This window comes from Coregonus clupeaformis, chromosome 24 (assembly GCF_020615455.1).
Source record: "Coregonus clupeaformis isolate EN_2021a chromosome 24, ASM2061545v1, whole genome shotgun sequence".
Classification (NCBI taxonomy): domain Eukaryota; kingdom Metazoa; phylum Chordata; class Actinopteri; order Salmoniformes; family Salmonidae; genus Coregonus; species Coregonus clupeaformis.
In genome coordinates, this window is record NC_059215.1 from 60,006,787 (window position 1) to 60,034,340 (window position 27,554).

Below are 27,554 nucleotides of genomic sequence, written 5' to 3' on the forward strand. Positions count from 1 at the left end.
AATCCAGAAAAACGCATGTCAAAAATGTTATAAATTGATTTGCATTTTAATGAGGGAAATAAGTATTTGACCCCCTCTCAATCAGAAAGATTTCTGGCTCCCAGGTGTCTTTTATACAGGTAACGAGCTGAGATTAGGAGCACACTCTTAAAGGGAGTGCTCCTAATCTCAGTTTGTTACCTGTATAAAAGACACCTGTCCACAGAAGCAATCAATCAATCAGATTCCAAACTCTCCACCATGGCCAAGACCAAAGAGCTCTTCAAGGATGTCAGGGACAAGATTGTAGACCTACACAAGGCTGGAATGGGCTACAAGACCATCACCAAGCAGCTTGGTGATAAGGTGACAACAGTTGGTGCGATTATTCGCAAATGAAAGAAACACAAAATAACTGTCAATCTTCCTCGGCCTGGGGCTCTATGCAAGATCTCACCTTGTGGAGTTGCAATGATCATGAGAACGGTGAGGAATCAGCCCAGAACTACACAGGAGGATCTTGTCAATGATCTCAAGGCAGCTGGGACCATAGTCACCAAGAAAACAATTGGTAACACACTACGCCGCGAAGGACTGAAATCCTGCAGCGCCCGCGAGGTCCCCCTGCTCAAGAAAGCACATATACAGGTCCGTCTGAAGTTTGCCAATGAACATCTGAATGATTCAGAGGAGAACTGGGTGAAAGTGTTGTGGTCAGATGAGACCAAAATCAAGCTCTTTGGCATCAACTCAACTCGCCATGTTTGGAGGAGGAGGAATGCTGCCTATGACCCCAAGAACACCATCCCCACCGTCGAACATGGAGGTGGAAACTTTATGCTTTGGGGGTGTTTCTGCTAAGGGGACAGGACAACTTCACCGCATCAAAGGGACGATGGACGGGGCCATGTACTGTCAAATCTTGGGTGAGAACCTCCTTCCCTCAGCCAGGGGATTGAAAATGGGTTGTGGATGGGTATTCCAGCATGACAATGACCCAAAACACACGGCCAAGGCAACAAAGGAGTGCCTCAAGAAGAAGGACATTAAGGTCCTGGAGTGGCCTAGCCAGTCTCCTGACCTTAATCCCATAGAAAATCTGTGAAGGGAGCTGAAGGTTCGAGTTGCCAAACGTCAGCCTCGAAACCTTAATGACTTGGAGAAGATCTGCAAAGAGGAGTGGGACAAAATCCCTCCTGAGATGTGTGCAAACCTGGTGGCCAACTACAAGAAACGTCTGACCTCTGTGATTGCCAACAAGGGTTTTGCGACCAAGTACTAAGTCATGTTTTGCAGAGGGGTCAAATACTTATTTCCCTCATTAAAATGCAAATCAATTTATAACATTTTTGACATGCGTTTTTCTGGATTTATTTGTTGTTATTCTGTCTCTCACTGTTCAAATTAAAATTATAGACTGATCATGTCTTTGTCAGTGGGCAAACGTACAAAATCAGCAGGGGATCAACTACTTTTTTCCCCACACACACACACACACACACACACACACACACACACACACTTGTATGATCAATGTCCCTTTCACTGATCCGTCTCTGATATGGAGAAGGGCTTAGCTTTCAGCAGTACCACAGGTGTGTGAGTGAGTGAAAGGTGAGTGTGTGTGTGTGTGTGTGTGTGTGAAAGAGGTACATGTACATGTGTGTAGATCTGTCATCCGATTCCTGTTGAATCACTAATGTTTTTCTCTCTCTATGACCCGCGGCCCTAACTGAGTCTTCATGTCCACACACGTTCCTTCCCTCCCCCCTCTCGCGCCCTCTTTCTCTCTCCTCTCCATCGCTCCTTCTCTCACCCACACTCTACATACTCCACAAACCACACACAAACACACACACACACCTCCTGTTTGTATTGAAAAAGGTGGATACCATAGCTCTGTGAAAGTTCTATATAGTTGCGGTTTGTGGCAAGTGAAAACACAGGTGCTGATGGGGGGGGGAAATGGTTTACAACCAGTAAATAAACACATTCCCCATAATTATGTTTTATGTTTGTAGCATTTATGTGTTGATTGGTACATGTCTTAATGGTTTATGTCTGTCTGTCTGCTTACCTGTCTGCCCGTCTGTCTGTCTGTCAGCACCTTTCTCTCACTGTGTCACTCACTGTGTCACTCACTCTGTGTCAATGTGGGTGTAATAGGTGGGTGACATCAGGGGGTCGTTTTCTTGGCAGTTTCATAATCACAAGTTGCGTCTCAATCACCATGCTATGTCAACAAGGCCCTGTTCTGGCTTCTTCTAATGTAGGCTACTTTTGGTAAAGAAGCGTTCCTGAATGTGTGTGTGTGTGTGTGTCTGAATGGTTTGATAGATACATAGCACAGACTGCTGTCTCTGTTCCAAGGGCAGTTCAGTTCCCATCCTACCTCTGTAAATCCCTTTAGCCATTCTACTCACGCACACACGCCCCATGACCTTGACTCTTGACCCTCACCTCTGCCTCCCACTGCTGTGATCGCCCCAAGTGTGCAGGGTCACCATAGCAGGTTGTGAACTCTGACCTGGCCAGGAGTGGAGCTGGACTACCCATACCTGGCATGTGTGGAATACCTCGTCACCTTCAGCTCATCCATGTCACTCTGACGAGAATGCCAGGAATGGTCCGGAATGCCGCAGCAAACACCCTCTCCCTAAAGCCAAACATTCTGTCTGCTCTCCCATTTCTCTGTTATGGTCAACATTCCCTGAGTCTGTGTGAATGTGTCAGAGTGTGTTTTGGGAGAGTGGGAGTGGTGTATTATTACCTAATCTGGTGAGGGAGAGAAAGGAAGGATGATAAGGATATTTTCATCAAACTAATCTGAGGTATTCCAAGGCTCCTGTGCCCCCGCACATTGACTCTGTACAGGTACCCCCTGTATATAGCCTCGCTACTGTTATTTTACTGCTGCTCTTTAATTATTTGTTATTTTTCTATTTTTATTCTTTCTTTTTTTAAACGTATCTATTTTTTACTTAACACTTAAAACTGTTGGTTAATAACATTGTTGGTTAAGGGCTTGTAAGTAAGCATTTCATTGTAAAGTCTATACCTGTTGTATTCGGCGCATGTGACAAATAAAATGTGATTTGATTTGATGGAGAAATCTAACAATGTTGTTTTAGAGTCTATAAACAGCAGTCGGTGTGTGTGTGTGTGTGTGTGCTTTCACTTATCGGTCTTGTGTACTCACTAACCCAGAGGACAGGGATTTTTCCACAGTGAGGAAATGTAAAGAAAATGTAATGCCTCAACATTCCTTGGATTTGACCGGAATGACATTATTACATGAACACATAATCAAATAAAGAGAGGACATCATCATATTTCTATAGATATATACAAGTAATACTGTACAGGAGCAGACATAGGAAGGTATAGAGATGAATTCAGGGCTCTGTAGGTCACAGCAATATTACACATTGGGAGGTAATATGTTATTGTCATATATATATTCAGTGGTGTATGTTGTTGTGATATGACTGTTTTGATCAGGAACCCCTCCAAAAGAGAAGCTACATCTATCCTGCCCAAATTTCGGAGTCAAAAACGGATCAGTTTGACTGAAGCTGGATGGATTTGGGCTCATCAGACACGCAGCCACACACACACATACACAACACACACACACACACTAAATCATTCACAGAGAGATCACAACACACATACACATTCGCAAACACACCTGGACTCAACCACCTGTAGTGGCATGTATGGCTTATTCAACATAATTACGTGTGCTTGTACACATCTGTATCTGTTACACAGCTTGACAGACAATTTGTTGTAACAGAACACATCGGGGAAAGAGGCACAGGTCACCATCCACCACAAGCTGGGGCCTTCCTACAGGGGTCACAAGGGGTCAAATGTGTCCTTCTGTTGTCCAGTCTTGAGGTCAACATGTCTTGACCCATGATCCCATTGGCCCTTCTGCCCTGGGATAAAGTGCTACAGAGAGTGAGTGACTGGGTGTGTACGTATGCGTGGAAGAGGGGGCCAAACTGTCACTCAAACAGAGGCTCATATAGTCTGTATGTTCTCTCTGCCAGCCTCACACTCTTATTGGCCCAGGGCAGATAGGGGCGGGGGTTTATAGTCTGTTTAGTCCCCCCTCCAGAGAAGGTCTCTCTCTCTCTCTCTCTCTCTCTCTCTCTCTCTCTCTCTCTCTCTCTCTCTCTCTCTCTCTCTCTCTCTCTCTCTCTCTCTCTCTCTCTCTCTCTCTCTCTCTCTCTCTCTCTCTCTCTCTCTCTCTCTCTCTCTCTCTCTCTCTCTCTCTCTCTCTCTCTCTCTCTCTCTCTCTCTCTCTCTCTCTCTCTCTCTCTCTCTCTCTCTCTCTCTCTCTCTCTCTCTCTCTCTCTCTCTCTCTCTCTCTCTCTCTCTCTCTCTCTCTCTCTCTCTCTCTCTCTCTCTCTCTCTCTCTCTCTCTCTCTCTCTCTCTCTCTCTCTCTCTCTCTCTCTCTCTCTCAGGTGCAGTTTTTCTTCATTAGTGTGAGGACCTTGCGTCCAAGGCTGGCTCTCCAGGGCTTGACGAAGCTCTTCATGTTGACGATAAGACGGTTCTGCTTCCTGTCTGCATGGCCCGCCACCAAGTACTCAACACCTAAGTAGTCAAAGCATAAACAGAGACATCATTAGCTCAGCAGCCCTAGGTGTGCGTGCACACGTGTGTGCATAAGTGTGTGTGTGAGACTGGCCTGGGTTGAGGATGGGGCAGGTGCAGCCCCGTGCGGTCCAGGACTCTGGGTAGAGAGTGACTCGTCCTTTCTGGATCTTCACCTTAGTGTTCTGACTCAACACCTTCTGAACCTTTACCTCCAACTCAGCATGGGAGCCCTTATCATGGGCTGACAGGATCTTAACCTTCAACACTGAGACAGAGAGGGGAAGAAGAGGAGAGAGAGAGAGAGAGAGAGAGGGAGGAGAGAGGGAGAGAGAGAGAGGGAAGGAAGCAGGAGAAGGAGAGAGAGAACGATAGGGAAGGAGAGAGGGAGAGAGGGGGGAGGGAGGAGAGAGGGAGGGAGGAGAGAGAGAGCGAGATAGAGAGAGAGAAAGGGGAAGGGAGAGAGAGAGATGAGACATACAGACAGAGAGAGAGCGGGAAAGAGATATTTAGACTTTTAACAAGCCTTTATTGTACAATAAAATACTGTTTACATAGAGTTATCAATAAACAAACAACACAGTGGAAACCAAGGAAGTAAAAAAAACAAATATGGTGTTATTACCACTATCTCTCTCTCTGTTGTTCATGTGTGTCTCAGTACTCACCATAGGCAAACTTCATGCTGCAGAATAGTTTGCTGTTGGCCAGGACCTGCTCCTTACACTCACATTTCTCTGCAGGGGACACAAACATATTGACATATCACACACCAATATCCCTCTGGATATGTGACTGATACCTGCTCTGTGTGTGTGTGTGTGTGGACTTAGATGAGTGGTGACTTAGGAATGTGAGGACAGTGTGTGTGTGTGTGTGTGTGATCAAGGAGGAATGTGTCTCCCTCAGCTGTAGGCCCTGGGAGGTCTAGGAGAGGGACATTTTGGAAATTGTCCACAGACACACATAGACTCACAGATCTTTGTTCTCTGCCCTTGTAAGGATGTACTATAACTTTCACTGCTTAACCATTAATACTTGGGCACTGGGCTGTGGAGCAGACCACACACCACACACACACACACACACACACACACACAGTGGTGACCCATTGTCTAACCTGAGTAGTGTAGGGCAGAAAAGAGCTCGTCTGCCCTAAAGATCCTCACCGGCTCACTGGAGTTACCCTCCAGATTATACAGGTCCAGATCTGACCTGCACACATATACACACATTATAGATTTGCTGTTATTATAATCGTAATATTATATATACAATACCAGTCAAAAGTTTGGACACACCTACTCATTCAAGGGTTTTTCTTTATTTGTACAATTTTTTACATTGTAGAATAATAGTGAAGACATCAAAACTATAAAATAACATATGGAATCATGTAGTAAACAAAAAAAGTGTTAAACAAATCAAAATATATTTTATATTTGAGATTCATCAAATAGCCACCCTTTGCCTTGATGACAGCTTTGCACACTCTTGGCATTCTCTCAACCAGCTTCACCTGGAATGCTTTTCCAACAGTCTTGAAGGATTTCCCACATATGCTGAGCACTTGTTGGCTGCTTTTCCTTCACTCATCCCAAACCATCTCAATTGGGTTGAAGTCGGGGGATTATTGAGGCCAGGTCATCTGATGCAGCACTCCATCACTCTCCTTTTTGGTAACTCTCCTCATGTCCATTGCTCGTGTTTCTTGGCCCGAGCAGGTCTCTTCTTATTATTGGTGTCCTTTAGTAGTGGTTTCTTTGCAGCAATTCGACCATGAAGGCCTGATTCACACAGTCCCCTCTGAACAGTTGATGTTGAGATGTGTCTGTTACTTGAACTCTGTGAAGAATTTATTTGGGCTGCAATTTCTGAGGCTGGTAACTCTAATGAAGTTATCCTCTGCAGCAGAGGTAACTCTGTGTCTTCCATTCCTGTGGTGGTCCTCATGAGAGCCAGTTTCATCATAGCGCTTGATGGTTTTTGCGACTGCACTTGAAGAAACGTTCAAAGTTCTTGAAATGTTCCGTATTGACTGACCTTCATGTCTTAAAGTAATGATGGACTGTTGTTTCTCTTTGCTTATTTGAGCTATTCTTGCCATAATATGGACTTGGTCTTTTACCAAATAGGGCTATCTTCTGCATACCAACCCTACCTTGTCACAACACAACTGATTGGCTCAAATGCATTTATAAGGAAATAAATTCCACAAATTAACTTTTAAGAAGGCACACCTGTTAATTGAAATGCATTCCAGGTGCCTACCTCATGAAGCTGGTTGAGAGAATGCCAAGAGTGTGCAAAGCTGTCATCAAGGCAAAGGGTGGCTATTTGAAGAATCTCAACTATAAAATATATTTTGATTTGTTTAACACTTGTTTGGTTACTACATGATTCCATATGTGTTATTTCATAGTTTTGATGTCTTCACTATTATTCTACAATGTAGAAAATAGTAAAAATAAAGAAAAACCCTTGAATGAGTAGGTGTCCAAACCTTTGACTGGTACTGTATATTTACTGTATATTATATCCGACGGTGTGTGTATACTGTATGTGTGTGTGTGTGTGTATACTGTATGTGTGTGTGTGTGTGTGTGTGTGTGTGTGTATATGTGACTCACCCAGACATGCAGTATCCCGTGAAGGGGTCGCAGTCTCCTGCACAGTCGCACGGACGGCAGCCGTAGTCATGGAAACCCCAGTATCCCACCATGCACCTGTCGCAGTGGGAACCCCCCACGCCGGGCTTGCAGACACAGTCTCCATTGGTAGGGTCACAGGGAGACCTCCCGCCTGGGTGGAAGGGTATTGAACCCAGGGGGTGGCAGCCACATGCTGGGGGGAAGAGAGAGGAGAGAGAGAGGAGAGACATGGCACATCAGTCACATATACAACCATAACTCATAGCTCCACCACAGCTAATCAAATACACCGGCACTCAACCATGGCCAATGTTATCTACTCACAAATAAACCACAACAATTCATTTGGATCTATTTGCACCTTCCCACAGTGAATCAAATCCACCCACATTCAACCACAGCCAATTAAATCCACCACACTCAACCACAGCCAATCAAATCCACTCACAGTAAACCACTGCACACATGCATATTGAGAACCCTAATGTTGGCAACATTTCCAGTTGAGTATATTTAGTTTTTCTACATATGACTTATTAGTCATGTAGAGTTTCCCTTTGTGTAACTGTCACACAGACAAACACACTCCAGAGTGTGCCACCTCATTGTAGCCCAGCCTTAAGGAGGAAGTGATAAGAGAGGGAGAGGGACCACTTCCCAAAGGACTCTGGACTGACTGGAATAGTCCAGGGTTTTCCATGACCATGTAGCACAATGTTATCTCTGCCATCCTCTTATCAGATCGCCCACACACACACACACACACACACAATCACACACACGCACGCACACAATCACACACACAAGGACACATGCACGCATGTACGACATGCGCATGCACCCAAGCACACACGCGGGAATGCACATACACACATCTTTCTCAAATACATTCCACAGTTCTCCCTCCCTCCCTCCCTCTCGTCTCTCTCTCTCTGCTGATAGTCTGTTCTTTAAACAGCCTGCAGCAACATAAGATAGAGGGACAAGCACAGTCAGTGCTATGTTCGGCCCACTCAACAACCACCACACACACACACACACACACACACACACACACACAACATTACCCCCCCATAGAACACACAACTTGCAAAGTCTCAAAACACACACACCACATAAAATCTACATAAACATTATTGCTGTCCTCGCAGTCTGTGAATTACAAGTCAGAAAACTTTGCAGGGGGTGAGAGTAACAGCCAAAGTAGTCACCATAAATCTGTACTCATCGGAATACAAGGGGGGGAACTAGAGAGAGACAAGAGGGGGAGATAGGAGGGGGAGGAGGAGGGGTGGTGTAGTGCTTTATTTCTGTTGTTTAATGATGCTTGAAGCCCCCCCCCTTCCTACCCCACTGGCGGTAAATTACTATTTAACCAGAGCCAGACCCCCTGCGTCTCTCCCCGGCTCCCCTGTCTGTCTGTCTGTCTGGGTGCAGGGAGATGATGTCACAAGGCTCTACTGTCTGAGACCCAGACAAGGCTGTACCTTTATCAGACTTATCGCCATGGGCAACAAATATAAGATAAGATGCATCCATAGTTTTATTCATTCTGTATCTTTCATTATCAACAGACCTTGTAAAGACACATGCAGACCACACACACTCACACGAAAGCAAGCACACTCTCACTCATGGACACACGCATGCAAGCACAGACACACACTCACACACACAATTGCTCACACACAATCACACACTCCTAAAGACAGGGGAATCATTACACTGACATCTAATTCCCAAAGGCATATGTAGGGCAGCTAGGATATACAGTCTTTCTCTTCAGGGTGAACCGCAACAGTTCTCCAGATTTACGGTAATAAACTTGAACTTCAAATCATTTCTGTTCCTGAAAAGCATCTATTGAGGCCCTGTTGAGACTGTAGTGTTCAGTCGCCTCAAGTTAATCATTATAGTAGAACAATACCAGCCCAGAAGCACCAAAGCCATCGGTACACACAAACACACACACACACACACACATATTTTTCCCTCTCTCTCTCATGTTGTATAATAGGATCACGTTGTATAATAGGACATTGTTAATACAGTAATTGTATAATAATTGGAGTTTAGAGATGAGAATGTGTGGAGGAGTGTGTGTGTGTGTGTGTTGATGCAGTGAGCTCTCACAATGAGACCATTATGTGTCTGTAGTGATACGTGACAGAGCAGCTGGCCGAACAGCCACAGAACACACCCACTAAAAAACAAACAAAAATGCACTTCACACACACACACATGCTCATTGTTACTGTGTGTTTTCTTTAAAGGGCTCCGCCATGACTGGAATGGGAAATACTTCCTAGAGACGGAGGGAAATTCCTCAGTTGTCAGATTTCAACCTCGCTCTGACACTGGGGTTCCCCTCCCTAAACGTGTCCTGTCTACAACCATTCCCCAAATATGTGTTCCACTCTCACTTGTTGACAATGTGAAAATCCAGCCTCCTGCATAACTGTGGGGCTGAGCTCACTGGGTCAAATCAGACAGATAATCTGAGAATGTAACCACTGTCGTGTTTATGGATGGGTATCTAGTGTTTACTTAAGTCTAATCACAGGGCACAAACAACAGCACACACACAAGGCCCTTGGGTTAAATGCGAGTAGACACATTTCAGTTGAATGCATTCAGTTGTACAACTGACTAGGTATCCCCCTTTCTCTTTCCTTTTCCTTACATGAGCCTGATTAGTCATAACGAGCCACTCCAGTGACTCACAGGAGAATGCAAACAGCCATAACAACAAGGACAGGGATCGGGGTAGGCAGTGTGTGTGACACTCTGGTCCCAGGTATGCCCCAGTCTGATGATGAATCTATGTAATCCTCAGACAGAGCATAGGCTGTGTGAAAGACACAACACACACACACTGACACACACACACACACACAAAGAGCCAGGTGGCCATCAGGAGCAGCGTTATGCAGCACGTCTCGGCATGCGATCTCAGCCATCAGCATTCCGGGCAGGAATGAGTTGGCTCTGCCAGTAAGGGTGTGTGTCTCATGTTTTCTGGGAGTGTTTGTGTGATTGAGTCAGTGAGTGAGTAATAGGTTCAAATAAAACTTGAAATCTTTTAAGTCTTTTGAGCTTTTGCTTTAGCCATCTGGAGTGCGTGTGTTCGTCTTACGTTTACAGAAGTCCTGGGCCGTGTGGGGTCTCTGGGGGTCTCTGTAGAAGCCAGTCTTACAGCTCTGACAGTTGTGTCCCTCTGTGTTGTGTAGACACTCACACACACCTCCGCTGCGCTGGCCGGACTCCCGCCACACCAACCAATCAAAACTGCAGCTCTGGGCATGCCCGTTACACTTACACTCTATAGGGAGACAGGGCGGGACATCAGAATCACAGATATCTGTCAATCATCTCTAAACATTCACTGATTGGTCATCATCAATGGAAATTAGCACTGGCTGTAAGTGGGGCCATGTTTTTCAGGACCAGATCCAATGGAAATTAGCACTGGCTCTAAGTGGGGCCATGTTTTTCCTGACCAGATCCAATCCTCAGCTAAAACTCCTGGCCCTAGTGTATAGTGAATAGTAGTAGTGTCACTCACTCCTGCACTCGTGTGGAGCCCCTGTGAGTCCGTCCGCAGGTTGCCATGGTCGGTCGTTGTAGAGCGGAGCGCAACGCTCACAGTGAACACCTGCAGTGTTGTGTCTACACACACACATCCCCTGAACCTGAGAGAGAGGAAGAGAGGAGAGAGGAAGAGAGGAAGAGAAGGAGAGAAGGAGAGAGGGAGAGGAAGGGGAGCAAAGAGGTCAGTGTAAGGGAGAGAGCAGTTCCCACGTGAGAGCAGCAGCACCCCAGTCTAACCCCTGGGGGTCGGGGGGCTCCCCTGCCTGTTCTCTTTCAGGTCCTGTCCTGGAATTGCTGAATGGAGATTGATTGTTTGGCTTCATCGCTGGAAATGAGCACTGGCTTCGTGACGAAAGGGGCCTGAAAAGGACACAGTGTGCGCGCGCGTGTGTGTGTATGTGCGGAAATATGCAGTGCTGAGAGCACAATAACAGTCTCCTTGTCATTCCTGTGAGGTGGAATGTCATGCACGCGGGTTAATGATGTGCTCTAGGTGGGAGGTTGACAAGGCATCTGTGGTAGCTATTTATCTGTTTGGGTTACAGTGCCTCAGTGTGGGGAACACACACACACACACACTGAACACAAACGCACACACACTCCAACCCCTGTGGTAGTTTCAATTTCCCACGGTGTATGGCTATAGGGGCTGCTGCCCTCTACCTCTAAATGCCCTCTCCTCCTATACGTCTGTGCTGCACAGACACTCACACAGAGGGTTAAACACCGGCATGGGAGAGACCTGTAGCTACCAGAACTGGGACATATCCCCAGCCCTTGCCCTAACCCCATATCTCAAACTCAACCGGAGCCACTGTGCCAGCCCAAGACAAAACCCAAACCATATTCCATCAACCAGGAGAATGGAGGAAGATAAGGACAGATAGGTAAGACAGTGTGAGAAATGGAGAGGGAAGTGGATGTGATAGGTCTGGACTGGAGAGGGAAGTGGATGTGATAGGTCTGGACTGGAGAGGGAAGTGGATGTGATAGGTCTGGACTGGAGAGGGAAGTGGATGTGATAGGTCTGGACTGGAGAGGGAAGTGGATGTGATAGGTCTAGACTGGAGAGGGAAGTGGATGTGATAGGTCTGGACTGGGCAAAGAAAAATAAAATGAGAGAAGGAACTCCTCAATAAAGCTGTGTACATAACTACATCAATGAGAATTATTATGGAAAAGGGGGAAGGAGGCGCAGGAAGGAGAGAAGAGAGGAGAAAGAGGGGTGAAGGAGAGGAGAGAGAGAGGGGGAAGGAGAGGAGAGGAGAGAGAGAGACATTGGCCAAGCTCCAGATAGCTGGTATTCCAAACAATTTGACATGTTTACCTGCGTGATATGGGACAATTAGCGCATACACATACACCACACACGCACAAATACAAACCCAGGCTCCCAGGCACACACACACCTGGACCTGTGAGCCCTGCAACACCACAACAACAAAACACTTTGGACTGCACTACACACTGTCTGGGCACTATTAGCCCACTGATTACTTGGTTTACTTACACACACACACACACACACACCAATGGCGGTCAGTGCCGTTTAAGATGAGGGAGGACGATTTTGTTTTTCATGAGCATGGCCTTATTTCTATTGCAGCATATTGGATGACTCTCATTCATATTCCATTCATCCAGTTCAATGTAACAGCGATAGTTTTAGGCTACTACATGATACTCTAATTTTCCCTATACCCATCATGAGGTTGCTACAACCTAGCATATGAATGAAAGTTTACAACGTAGGTGCACACAGGTCGAGAGACAAATTTGAGGTGACAGTGACACATGGACAGACAGTGACATTCAATACTGCATTGCACACTCTTGCCTGCATCTAGCTGATATAGTGTGTAATCATTAGTCCAACAGTTGCAAACAAGAGTTTCTATTGGACAAATTCAGGTATGTTTATCCCTGTTTTGTTCTGTTTAAGAAACTTTTTCAACAGAATCGGCGGAATGAATAATAATAATATAATATATGCCATTTAGCAGACGCTTTTATCCAAAGCGACTTACAGTCATGTGTGCATAATTTTTTTTACGTATGGGTGGTCCCGGTGATCGAACCCACTACCCTGGCGTTACAAGCGCCGTGCTCTACCAATTGAGCTACAGAGGACCACGTATCCTGCGTAAACACAGTTCACTTTCATAGCAGCCACGTTGTATTCCTTCTCGCATCCATGTGCTGTCCTCCTCTCACCACTTCGCTTTGCTTGTGGACTTCAATACACAACGCATCAGCTGTATGTGACCAGGCAAAAAAAACTTTCCAAGCCAAACCGCTACACACAGCCTACATTGTTGTCACCATATTAGCTAAAGTAACGTCATAGTCAGCATAGCTAATAAAACTAACGTGTTACGTGTCTACAATCATGCAGTAACGTTAGTGTACAGTCAGTAAGCAGTGACACCGGCGGGCCCCGGTGGCAATAAATTAGTAATGCCAAAAGCTTACCTTGACTTGGAAGAGTTCCAGTGTTGTGTTGGAAAGTCATAGCCAGCTAGCTAATATAGCATCCCTCTGTTTGAGCAGGGTGTTTCAGTAGGCTAAACTAGCTAGCTGCATTTGCTAGCTAAGTAAGTGAAACTGAAAGTGAAAAAAATCTCTCTCTCTCTATTTCTCTCTAGCTTCTCCTTCATTTTGGAATAAATTAATTTGTTCAAAACTGTTCAACTATTGTCTTTCTCTCTTTTTGAGTCAACTACTCACCACATGTTATACACTGCAGTGCTAGCTAGCCATAGCTTATGCTTTCAGTACTAGATTAATTCTCTGATCCTTTGATTGGGTGGACAACATGGCAGTTCATGCTGCAAGGCCTCTAATAGGCTGGAGGATGTCCTCTGGAAGTTGTCATAATTACTGTGTAAGTCTATGGAAGGGGGTGAGAACCATGAGCCTCCTAGGTTTTGTATTTAAGTCGATGTACCCAGAGGAGGACAGAAGCTAGCTGTCCTCCGGCTACACCATGGTGCTACCCTACAGAGTGCTGTTGAGGCTTCTGTAGACCTTCTTTGCATAATAGTGTGTTTTGATCCGTTTTTTGGTGACGTGATTATATTTAGTATAGTTTTATTTAAAAATTATAAAAATGTTAATGTTTTACAATTTTACATTTTATGAAATTCACTGAGGAGGATGGTCTTCCACTTCCTCCTTTGAGGGTGACACACACACACACACACACACAGTCTTGTACAGCTAACCTTCTAGGGACACACAATTCAGTCCCATTCAAAATCCTATTTTCCCTAACCCCTAACCTAACACTAACCATAACCCGTACTCTTACCCTAACCCTAACCCAAAAACCTAACCTTAACCCTAACCCTAAACCTAAACCTAACCCTAGCTCCTAACCCTAACCCTAAACGTAATTCTAACCCTAACACTAATTCTAACCTTAACCCTAAACACACACACACACACACACACACACACACACACACACACAGAGAGAGCTTAGTTTTCATGAATTTTCGAGAAGCCCCTAGCTGCGGCACACTTAAGGGGGCGGGGGCGGCTGGGGGCGGGGTCGGCCCGGGCCCACCACGCCCACCACGTGGTTTCATTTGCTGAGGCTTTCCAGACAGACAAGCGATGGGCAGAGCTGGGTTCTTATAGCTCAATGGGTTCCTCTGGGCATGTTCAGTAAAAAAGGTTTTGGAACGTTGCAGACTCAAATGCCATGAATAGAACTGACATGATTACTTAAATCAGAGAGGCATGTTTGTTCTACATAATACATTTATATCTGAACGTTGGCCAACGATGTGTCTGTCATCCTGCTGAACGCGGCCACATTAACGATTAGCCACAAAAGTGGAATTTGCGGTTCGCCTTCAAAATAAAAGTCCCTCATCGAAAGCGATGCAAACATACAAATAGTGGATCGAATCATGCAATATTTGGACTAGATAATGCTAAACAAGATCGGAATGTTGTTACATAATTTAAGATGAAATACAATAATTAATTAGTTTGACAATAAACCGAAAATACAGTTGAAATCATGGGTGCACAAAATCCAGGCTCCTGACCTGCTATTTTGTGGGGGGGTTTTGCGCTGATCTTAACTTTTTTTGTACATAATGTTTCCGCCATATGACTGAAAAGAGCATCTGGACATCAGAACAGCAATCACTAACCTCGATTTGGATGAAGATTTCAGCTTCAATGAGTCGACAGCACAGGACATAATGCTCACACCGGACCAGGCCCTAAATCCCCTACACTCGGAAGAGAAAGAGACGGCAGTATAGAGGCCGACGTGGGGGCACCCTGATGAAACTATGGGGGAGAGTAAATAAACCGCCTCTACCCTCTGTTCTATTGCCGAATGTACAATCACTGGAGACCAAACTGGACGAGTTCCCTATTGAGACTATCCTATCAACGGGACCTGAAGAACTGTAATATCCTATGTTTCTCTGAAACTTGGCCATACAAGGACATGGATAATATACAGTACCGTTCAAAATGTTGGGGTCACTTAGAAATGTCCTTGTTTTCGAAAGAAAATCATTTTTTTTGTCCATTAAAATAACATCAAATTGATCAGAAATACAGTGTAGACATTGTTAATGTTGTAAATGGCTATTGTAGCTGGAAACGGCTGATTATTAATGGATATCTAGATAGGCGTACAGAGGCCCATTATCAGCAACCATCAGTCCTGTGTTTCAATGGCACGTTGTGTATGCTAATCCAAGTTTATCAATTTAAAAGGCTAATTGATCATTAGAAAACCATTTTGCAATTATGTTAGCACAGCTGAAAACTGTTGTGCTGATTAAAGAAGCAATAAAACTGGCCTTCTTGAGACTAGTTGAGTATCTGGAGCATCAGCAATTGTGGGTTCGATTACAGGCTCAAAATGGCCAGAAACAAATAACTTTCTTCTGAAACTCATTAGTCTATTCTTGTTCTGAGAAATGAAGGCTATTCCATTCGAGAAATTGCCAAGAAACTGAAGATCTCGTACAACGCTGTGTACTACTCCCTTCACAGAACAGCGCAAACTGTCTCTAACCAGAATAGAAAGAGGAGTGGGAGGCCCCGGTGCACAACTGAGCAAGATAACAAATACATTAGAGTGTCTAGTTTGAGAAACAGACGCCTCACAGGTCCTCAACTGGCAGCTTCAATAAATAGTACCCGCAAAGCACCAGTCTCAACGTCAACAGTGAAGAGGCGACTCCGGGATGCTGACCTTCTAAGCAGAGTTGCAAAGAAAAAGTCCAGTGTCTGTGTTCTTTTGCCCATCTTAATCTTTTATTTTTATTGGCCAGTCTGAGATATGGCTTTTTCTTTGCAACTCTGCCTTGAAGGTCATCATCCCGGAGTCGCCTCTTCACTGTTGACGTTGAGACTGGTGTTTTGCGGGTACTATTTCTCGCATGGAATAGCCTTCATTTAATTTCATAAACCGGACAACTACATCCAACAAGAGTCAAGACAGAGGGATACACTAGCTTGAAACTTCTCATCGCGGATCTGGTAGAACAAAAAGCATGGCCAATTTTATTGATTCCCCCTGATGTTGGTTTATAAGGTTCTACTGTAGGTGACAGGGCAACATGTTGTGTGGACTAAAATACACTACGTGACCAAAAGTATGTGGACACCTACTCGTCGAACATATCATTCCAAAATTATGAGAATTAATATGGAGTTGGTCCCCCCTTTGCTGCTATAACAGCCTCCACTCTTCTGGGAAGGCTTTCCACTAGATGTTGGAACATTGCTGCGGGGATTTGCTTCCATTCAGCCACAAGAGCATTAGTGAGTTCGGGCACTGATGTTGGGCGATTAGGCCTGGCTCGCATTCGGAGTTCCAATTTATCCCAAAGGTGTTCATTGGGGTTGAGTTCAGGGCTCTGTGCAGGCCAGTCAAGTTCTTCCACACCGATCTCGACAAACCATTTCTGTATGGACCTCGCTTTGTGCACGGGGGCATTGTCATGCTGAAACAGGAAAGGGACTTCCCCAAATTGTTGCCACAAAGATGGAAGCACAGCATCGTCTAGAATGTAATTGTATGCTGTAGCGTTAAGATTTCCCTTCACTGGAACTAAGGGGCCTAACCGAACCATGAAAAAGCCCCAGACCATTATTCCTCCTCCACCAAACTTTACAGTTGGCACTATGCATTGGGGCAGGTACCGTTCTCCTGGCTTCCGCCAAACCTAGATTTGTCTGTCAGACTGCCAGATGGTGAAGCGTGATTCATCACTCCAGAGAACGCGTTTCCTCTGCTCCAGAGTCCAATGGCGGCGAGCTTTACACCACTCCAGCCGACGCTTGGCATTGCGTATGGTGATCTTAAGCTTGTGTGCAGCTGCTCGGCCATGAAAACCCATTTCATGAAGTTTGGATCTCGGTAGTGAGTGTTGCAACCGAAGACAGACGATTTTTATGCGCTATGCGCTTCAGCACTCCCGTTCTGTGAGCTTGTGTGGCCTACCACTTCGCGGCTGAGCCGTTGTTGCTCCTATACGTTTCCACTTCACAATAACAGCACTTACCGGGGCAGCTCTAGCAGGGCAGAAATTTGACAAACTGACTTGTTGTAAAGGTGGCATCCTATGACGGTGCCACGTTGAAAGTCACTGAGCTCTTTAGTAAGGCCATTCTACTGCCAATGTTTGTCTATGGAGATTGCATGGCTGTGTGCTCGATTTTATACACCTGTCAGCAACGGGGGTGGCTGAAATAGCCGAATCCACTAATTTGAAGGGGTGTCCACACTTTCCCACTTGGACAAAAGGAACACCTACGTGAGAATGCTGTTTATTGACTACAGCTCAGCGTTCAACACCATAGTGCCCTCCAATCTCATCACTAAGCCAAGGACCCTGGGACTGAACACCTCCCTCTGCAACTGGATCCTGGACTTCCTGACAGGACGCCCCCAGGTGGTGAGGGTAGGCAACAACACATCCGCCACGCTGACCCTTAACACGGGGGCCCCTCAGGGGTGCATGCTTAGTCCCCTCCTGTACTCCCTGTTCACCCACGACTGCATGGCTGCTCACGACTCCAACACCATCATTAAGTTTGCCAACTACATGAAGGTGGTAGGTCTGATCACCGACGACGCTGAGACAGCCTACAGGGAGGAGGTCAGAGACCTGGTAGTGTGGTGCCCGGACAACAACCTCTCCCTCAACGTCAGCAAGACAAAGGAGCTGATCGTGGACTACAGGAACCGGAGGGCTGAGCATGCCCCCACCCACATCGATGGGGCTGTAGTGGAGCGGGTCGAGAGCTTCAAGTTCCTCGGTGTCCACATCTCGAAAGATCTATCATGGTCCAAACACACCAACACAGTCATGAAGAGGGCATGACAACGCCTCTTCCCCCTCAGGATTCTGAAAAGATTTGAGACACAGAGGACAGGCATTCCTAGTTATATGTACATATCTACCTCAATTACCTCGTACCCTTGCACATCGACTCGGGAACTGGTACCCCTTGTTTATAGCCAAGTTATCGTTAATCATTGTGTATTTATTATTACTTTCATTATTATGTGTTTTATTTTTCTATTATTTCTCTATTTTCTTTCTCTCTGCATTGTTGGGAAGGGCCTGTAAGTAAGCATTTCACTGTTAGTCCACACCTGTTGTTTACAACAACAAAAAAGGTTTGAAATCCAACTGTGGATGTATTAGACTGCATAATTGCTTTGGGGGCATACTCATGCACTGTACAGCCTTACCCATGGATTGTGCACCCATGAAACGGGGTATCAGCCTACTTAGTGACACCCACAGAAAACAATTCTCAAGAGTCTACACAAATATTAGCGTCTTCGCTCTAACTCCCGAGTGGCGCAGTGGTCTAAGGCACTGCATCGCAGTGCTAGCTGTGCCACTAGACTCAGGCTCTGTCGTAGCTGGCCGCGACCGGGAGACCCATGGGGCGGCGCACAATTGGCCCAGCGTCGTCCAGTGTAGGGGAGGGAATGGCCGGCAGGGATGTAGCTCATTTGGTAGAGCATGGCGTTTGTAACGCCAGGGTTGTGGGTTCGATTCCCACGGGGGGCCAGTATAAAAAAATATAAAATATGCACTCACTAACTGTAAGTCGCTCTGGATAAGAGCGTCTGCTAAATGACTAAAATGTAAATGTATTGCAGAACTCTGAAACAACTGTGAAATGAGCCACATTAGCTCACCAGTCCACCTATTGTGTATTTGACATTCAGATCTAATGTGTCTCGTTTCAGAGTCCTGCAATAGAGCTAAGATGCTAATATTTGTGCAAACTCTACATAGTTATGTTCTGTGGGTGTCATTGAGTAGGCTGATACCCCATTTAATTGGTGCACAATCCATAGATAAGGCTGTACAGTGCATATTAGTATGCCCCCAAAGCAATTATGCAGTCTAATACATCCACAGTGGGATTTCAACAGTTTTTTCTGTTTATTGTCAAACAAATTAATTATTGTATTTTATATTAAATTATGTAACAACTTTCCAACCTTGTTTAGCATTATCTAGTCCAAATATAGCATGATTCCACTATTTGTATTAGTTTGCATCACTTTCAATTAGAGACTTTTATTTTGAATGCAAACCGCAAATTCCACTACTCCACACACAGAGGACAGGCATCAGTGACCATAGCAACGTAGTAAACTAAAATGTTCGATGTGTGAAAAAGTGAATTGCTTTAACAGAATAAGCATGCATAAAAAGTATTTACAGGCAACAGAAATGATTAACCCAAAAATGTATTTTTATTGTTAGACGTGACTCTGTAAACCTCTAATGTTAGCCATCTAACTACCTAGCTGCTCTGTTACATATATCTGCTGACATATCACCACGCAGAGCGAGGTGAAATGCGGATGCGCCTCAATCAATACAAATATATTCCCATTCAAAATCCTATTTTCCCTAACCCTTAACCTAACTCTAACCTAAACCTCAAACCCCTAACCCTAACTCCTGACCTAAAACCTAACCCTAATCTTAACCCTAACCTTAGCCCCAAACCCTAAACCTAACCCTTAAACCTAAAATAGCATTTTAACAAATTCAAAAAAAAAGTCATGACTTTTCAAAAAGTTGATTGTTTTCCTACCTTGTCAGGACATTCTGGTCCTGATTAGGTAGGAAAACATGAACACAAACTCACACCCTCCCGTCTTGTCTGAGTGTGTTTACAGGCTTGTAATCTCTCCTCACTGTCTTGTCGTGCTCTGGTTGTTTGGGTTTGGTAGATATGACCGTCCTGGGTCGAAACAGAGACAGAAAACAAACTGCTGATAGAGATAGAGATAGAGATAGAGAGAGAGAGAGAGAGAGAGAGAGAGAGAGAGAGAGAGAGAGAGAGAGAGAGAGAGAGAGAGAGAGAGAGAGAGAGAGAGAGAGAGAGAGAGAGAGAGGGAAAGTACTTATATAACCTCATACTGTCCCCCGTCTCAACGCTTGTTTACCCAACTCTCCCGCATATCACGCGACACACCGACGTTCCTACAACGTTAGGTCATGTTGTGTTGTGATATAACCTAATGTTTAGAATATCAACATTAAAAAGCTTAAAACACATTCTGAGGATGCTTTTGTAGCCTAGATAGAGTCAAGTCCAAACTAGGTTAACTAGGTGTAGCCCACTGGGTTACTAGATAAGCCAGTGATATTATGGAGGAGGATGAGAGAGACTCCTCTGATTACAGTGGGCTCACACAGAGGAGACAGACTGACCGGCTGCAACCATACAGGCTCCTAGATACTGTAATACTGCCACAGACACTGCTATTGTGGGCTTAACACTGATACACAAAGTTATAGTTACCCACAGTCAGACAGTCTCTCTGTGTCTATGTCTCTGTCTCCGTGTCTGCAGTCTAAAAGTTCTGTTGTCACACTCATCACACTCACTTTCCCTGCTCTCTGGGCCTGCTGATTGCAATAGAATAGGCGCTCTGCTTCAAAAGGCGTCGGGCGGAACTGCTTGTGGAGATGGCAGAGATAGGCGTTCCACTGGCAGTCTGAAATGCTCACTGCATCTCTAATGTCCATCTACACACTGTGAATGAGCCATGTCTATTCACACCTTTATCAGCACGCACGCGCACTCACACACGCACGCCTGCACACACACACACACGCCTGCACACACACACACACAAGCTTCTTTAGACTTCATCACCATCATTAGCCCAGTGCTGAATCAATATCAACATCTCCTTTGTAATCTGGATCACAGGAAAGGCAGCTCTTTATCTACCCAGACAGAGCAAACCCAGGACAGGAAGTGGGACAGAGAAAGGTGATAGCCCTCATCACTATGCCAATGATTGATACACATAACGTACGCATGCACACGGGTATGCACACACTTACACACACAGACAGTCAGATACACAGACACAAACACAAACACAGACACACACACACACACACACACACACACACACTCACCACGTGGTTGGTTCTGTCCCTGACAGGCCGGTAGCCGGGTGCAGGGACACACTGCTCGGCGTGCCCATTGCAGAAGCAGCTGCCCTTCACGATGAGGTCATAGATGGCGAAGTGCTGGGTGGGCGGGGCTCCAGCGGTGGGATCTTTGACCTGGCAGGGACAGGATTGGCGCTCCAGCAGACGTATGCGCACGTTGGTCACCCTCAGCTGCTCCTGGCCTGACGCCCCATACGGGTCAAGAGATTCCCATTGGGGGAGGGCACGGTAGATAACCTGTCAATCAACCAGTCAGTCAGTAATGCTTCAAAATGATACGAGTTAGTGGCAATATATTATTATGCAAGACTTGGTGACAACACATCTGTTTTTCTGCACCTCTCTCTGTCTCTCTTTCTTTCTTTCTCTCTGAGTCTTGCATCCCTAAACTGATGATCCCTCCATATTACCCCCCAGCCCATGCACAACTGCCATCACCCCGGTGACTGCTCCTATGGCAACCTGCTTACACTGCTGCTGTGGTGGAGGGTAAAGTGTGTTCCTGAGAGGGCTGTGTGTTTCTGCCACAGATATCACTGGGGCAAAAGCGTGTGTGTGGGTGTGTGTGTGTGTTACAAGGGGCGTGTGTGTGTTTAAGGGGAGTTAGTTGTCATTGAGGGAAGTGTGTGATACTGGGAGGGTGTGTTATTGGTGGAGAGTATGTATCCCTGACATAGATATAATTGGGTGAGGGGTGTGTGTGTGTGTGTTTTTGGGAGTTGACTGTGTGAGTCGAGCCCATGCTGTGTCCCCATTGGTTGTATGGCTGGCCTGGGGTGTGATGGGAGGAGCACTATTAAGTTCCCTGTTGTTGGAATAGGTCACAGAGTCACAGCATTGTGTTCCGCAATTAAGGGAACACAACAAATAGGGCAAGGGGCGCCAGTCCGCGGGAGAGGAGGACGAGACAAAGAGTGGGCGAGAGATGCAGCCCCACATAACTCAGCCCTGGACAAAGGCTCTGTGACAGTCCGGCGACACTGCAGCAACACTGTCACACACACAAACACATCCCCAATGGACAATCCCAAACTCCGCACACAACATCCAATGAACATTCCCAACTACACACACACTTCCCCAATCAACATTCCCAAACCCTGCAAAAATTCCACAAGAGGCCTTCCGGATGCTCCAGCTATAGGCAAAGGTCACAGACTTCATGCAAACCACACAACGAATGCAAACTCTAACACACACATACAAACAAACAAATTAAGTCTCTCATTAAAGTTTTTCGTACATATAAAATGTCAAGTCATTGTCTGGGTTTGGTCTCTCTGCCTAACTATAGAAATAGAGAGAGCAGTCCCACAGAAACATTATTCAGGGGAGCATGTGGCACTTCTACGCTCATAATCTTTTCTTCCTGTTAGTCTGAAAAACAGTGTAAATCTGGCTTTAACAGCCCTAATTCCATCAAAGCACTGTGGACTGTAATCTGGTAAACAGGAACAATGGGCATTGATAGAGAGAGAGAGAGAGAGAGAGAGAGAGAGAGGGGGGGAGGGGGGGGATGGGCCGTTTCGCCTGCAGGACCAACTTCCATCAGGGCAACGGCGCTTCCTCCCTGACAGACAGACAGAGAGAGCTGTGTGTGTGCGTGTGCGCCAATGTGTGTGTGTGGCTCTGTTTGGACGGCTCCCTCCCTAAGGAGGTCACAGTCTCTATAACAACACACACACATTCTTCCAGCCCAGCTGACCTCATAAATAACACAAGGAGCCCTGAGCTCTCCAACAGAGAGACTATCTAGACCTCTTCAGTTAGTACCTGAACTCACAAGCCTCTCATGTTTTCCCCCATTCAGACAAACATGTTCAGCTCTCAGCACAAGAGATGACATGCTTTTTAATGTTCATCAGATAAAGGAGGGGGAAAGCTGAGAATACCTTCTCCCTCACTGTATCGCTCCAAGCTAAGACACTCCTCCTCCTCCTTCCTTGTTGCTATTATCACAGCTAAACACTTATCTGATTGCAGGAGCCCAAACACTTAACACTGACTAAACACACACACACGTGTGGATATACGCAAACACCTACACACAGTCACCTACTCGACACATAATTGTTACACCAGTTAAGCTCAAACACTCAATACGTGTCACAAACACACAAACATGCACTTGACACATTGAGCTAGTAGGTGAAAGACTGACAGGGTAAGGCATTTTTGTGTCTGCACTTTGACCTCTGTATGAACATAAGGACACAGAGCACAGCTCTCAGCTCCCAGGGTAAAGCATACACACACCGTTCTGTACATGCCTTGCTGTCATCACAAACAGGCCACAGACAGTTGAGCTGTCAGTTAGCATTATGGTTTTACTTAATGATGAACATCACAAGATAAATACAGTAGCCATAGTGATAGAGAGAGTGGAGGATGGTTTAGTATAGCAGGCTCTGTGATGAGGAGCTGAAAGGACTCTGGAGTCTTGACCCCTCCCCTGACCTTAGGGTCATCAGACAGAGGTTAGAGGGTAAAGGTCATGCTACTATCACAGTGTCTCGCTGCTTCCCTCACACACACAAAAACACACAAGCATTCACACACATACATGCATTGCACGCACATCACAACAGTATCTTATAGTAGCTGGCTCCCTCAAACAAACACACACACGTTCACATGCTCACAATTGCATGGACACACACACACACACACACACACACACACACACACCACTCACAGGGGAAGACTGCTTTTGGATGTACGATAAAGCGGGTCATAAAAGATGACAGGATTATATGTAGGGAATCCTACCGGGGGAAAGCCTGTGGAGCAGTGCCATTACAGAGTCAACATGCACTACATCATCAACTAGATTCAGCCGCGGGCCGTTTTTTTCTTAAGTGGATGGTCGGGGGGATGGAACATAATTGGATATAATTTGTAGACTGAAAATTGACCAAACAGATATAATATTTGACTAAAATATAATAATTTCAAACCATGCTTACATTTGTTTATGATCACGTGTATCTCTATTATGTGTGGGAATACTTGGGAACAGATTTCCAAAAAACAACAACAACAAAATATATATATACATAATTTTGTTTAAATTCATGTTATTTCTTTTTCAAAAACTTGGGGGTCCAAATAAAACCACCAAATTGGGCCTGTGGTCTGCCAATTGGGGAACCCTGCACTACATGAGCTCCCTGCACTGCCTTGGTAGGAGCTGAAACCCCTCACACACTGTTTCAGTTAGACATCAAGAAGCTGCCAGGAACCCTTTCGTGCCACATAATCCCCACACCCACCTGATAACCACCCTTCTGTAGTAGTAACACTATCCTCCATAGTGCTGCTGCTAGCTTGGGGACTATGGACTACCCTGGCTGTAGAGAGCTGTAGAGAGGTACTGTGCGTGCAGACTGGAGTTCCAGCCCAGCACTAACACACCTGATTAAACTCATCACGGTTTTGATTAGTACCTGTATTTAGATTAGAGACCCATGATTTAGACACACAGGGGAATATGCAGGTTAGCTTTATGAATGGGGGGAAGTGGAGTGGACACTCCTGTGTGTAGTACAGTAGCCAACATCTATCATCCTTCCTTCCAGCTGTTCATCCGTCCATAAGTAAGGTACCATAACAGGACACCTCCTGGACGGCTAGAGGTGTGAGTCTGAGCTGCTGTCTGGACTAACACCTGGTTCTGTCTCAGACAGTCCTGTCTGTCTGTCTGCCTCTGTACACACACACACGCACACCACACACACACACGCACGCACACCACACACACACAAACACACAAGCCCTCCTCAATCCCTCCTTACCTCTCCCCTGGTACAGGGGTAAGCTCCAGAGTATTTGGAGGTGCAGGGGGCCCCGTCCAGCACTGCCTTTCCCTCCTCCAGTCCAAAGGTAGCACTACAGTTCCTGGCGTAGTACTGCAATGTCTTCCAGGTCTGCCCGAAGTCCTGCGAGCGCTCCAGTGTCATGGCGGTGGGGCGGGGCGAGCGGAACACCATGATCAGGTGGGTGAAGATGAACTCCGCTTCCAGATCCAGCTGCAGAGTCTCAGACTCCGCTTCCCCCGCCGACTGCCACCAGGTGTTGGGGTGGCGGAAGGAGGAGTCGGCCATGGCTGCAGCCAGGTGGGCCTGCAGGGGGAGGGCCGCGTTGCACTCCCCACACCTGGCCGGGGGGCAGGGCTCTCTGGAGGAGGAGGGGTCAGAGTAGGAGCAGTAGGGCTCGGTGCCCTTGTAGCCACATACGGTCTGGGTCAGGACCCTGCGGCCTAGCACCAGATTGCCCATTCGGGGGTTACACGCCTGGCTCTCACAGTGAGGGGCTACACCCCCTACACGACCCACATCTATAGGAAGGGAGAGAGTACAGGTTATAAGAGGAGGATGAGGAGAAGGAGGAGGAGGGTGAGGTTGTGTGTGTGTGTCGGTGTGTGTGTGCGTCGGTGTGTATGTAATCTAAACTTGAATCTAAAATCTTACAAGAGAGTTAGACAGAACCGGGGTGGCATTGTGCACCTGCTGTTGACTTGAATGCTTCAATGTGGACTTTGACACAGTTAAAGTTTTGGGCAGCTATGGGAGGAGGATGTGCACTCCAGACACGTTCCAGACACATTGCACATGGGATTTAAGAACACCCCCTGGGCAACACTGCCATCTTTAAGAGCCATCCCCGCTGCCAACATGCACACAGGGGCTGTTCTGTTCACAACAGGGGTTTCATGTTTTTATGTAACACAACAACTCTGTTTATAATGTAGGCAGGTATTCAAAATCCATTTTTGGCAGTCAACAATGGATGGTAGCTCACAGTAGCCTTCATTGTTATGGGTCTTTTTAGGTTATTACATAGTTATAAAAACATATCGGTATCTTTGTGTTTCGTTTGAAAACATTCTGCATGATAGAGAAAATCTCAATGATATCATGAGACACGGGTTTCACCTCCACACAAATAGAATGTTGACCCGAGGTCGGAGCGTGAGGAAATACTTCTGTCACCGTTGCTGCACTTGTCACGCGTATTGTTCAGAGACAGCGGGAACGCTACATTGTTGCACACAATGCATACACTGCCTTTGAATCAAATTCGACTAGGAGCAGGGTTTAAAAAAAAGAAAAAGTACAAACCTGCAAGAATACCAGATAGTCCAGTGCAGGTAAAAACAGCAAACAAAGTCCACATCATAGTTCCGACCCAAGAGCAAGTGTTACCAAGAAGAGGTTAGCCTATGAGAGAACTCGAGAGCAGCCCTGTGAATAGGCAACGCGACACCTCGTTGGAGTTTTTCAAGTGGCAACTAGATGCAAGATTTCCTCCGCGAATGTAAAGCAAAGGTTCAAAGCCAATGTAGGCTATACTTTCCCTTTCAACAACAATCAGATATTATCAAAGAAGAACAAAGACCCCAGTTAGACAACACAGCCGGTTCAGATACCCAGGGAAAAGTATTCCATTATGCCGCATTTACTTCTGCAAAAGCCGAGGACTGATCTGCGTTCTCTCGTATTCGTCGGGACCTTCTACCTTACAGTTGATTTGCTTGCTAATAGCCTGAAGATATACTGTGAATCTACTATGGAATACTGAGAGTGACAGCGGGCTTGCGGCTCCGCCCCGTCTCTTTGCATTTTTCTCTTTAAAGGAACATTCCTGCTAGTCAGGAGCCAGTTAGTGTCAGGTCAGAGCTGGCACACTACGGTTATCCAAACCTCTCCAATCCACAGACACTCATCCGGATTAAAAATTAAATGCAGTAAAGTTTATTGACACTTTGCGTAAACAAACCAAAGGAACGCAGAATAACAAAGCCCAGGGTCCAGAATTATTGAGGCTAATGAGCTGAAGAGGATTCACATTGGGGGAAATAATTGCCGCCTTTTAGAAAGGCGACTCCAACCACGTTTCCATCCAACCTTTTTATGCGAGTAAAGTAGGCCTACATGTCGGATAAAAAAAATTCACAACAGGCCTGATGGAAACAGCTACTTTTGTCGGTAAACTTTCCAAATGTTAACAAAACAAAATAGGTTGGATATTTTTGTGTAGGTAAAATGTATTATGCGAGAAATGGAGGTGGAAACGCTTTTATGCGCAAATATTGATATAACCATCATATCGAAGTAACCTTGGAGTCACGGGATTACATGTTTGTGTAGTCCTACTCCGACTCGGGAAAGCGTGCAGATTATTAGGCTACAGATTAAAGGCTACAGATTAAATAAATTATGATGAACTTCA

At 45.8% G+C, this 27,554-nt stretch overlaps 1 protein-coding gene across 1 annotated transcript; it reads right to left on the reverse strand.

Annotated features, from left to right (window-relative positions):
* Positions 1-4,406: 4,406 nt before the first annotated feature.
* On the reverse strand, positions 4,407-27,049 carry LOC123481813 (netrin-4-like). The gene is made up of 10 exons (XM_045206905.1): positions 26,444-27,049; positions 25,118-25,659; positions 21,288-21,560; positions 10,805-10,931; positions 10,376-10,561; positions 7,219-7,432; positions 5,709-5,803; positions 5,257-5,325; positions 4,683-4,856; positions 4,407-4,588 (listed from the first exon to the last, which is right to left on the reverse strand). The coding sequence occupies exons 1-10, from the start codon at positions 26,499-26,501 to the stop codon at positions 4,452-4,454; spliced, it is 1,875 nt and encodes a 624-aa protein (XP_045062840.1). The 5' UTR covers positions 26,502-27,049; the 3' UTR covers positions 4,407-4,451.
* Between the last annotated feature and the right edge of the window lie 505 nt (positions 27,050-27,554).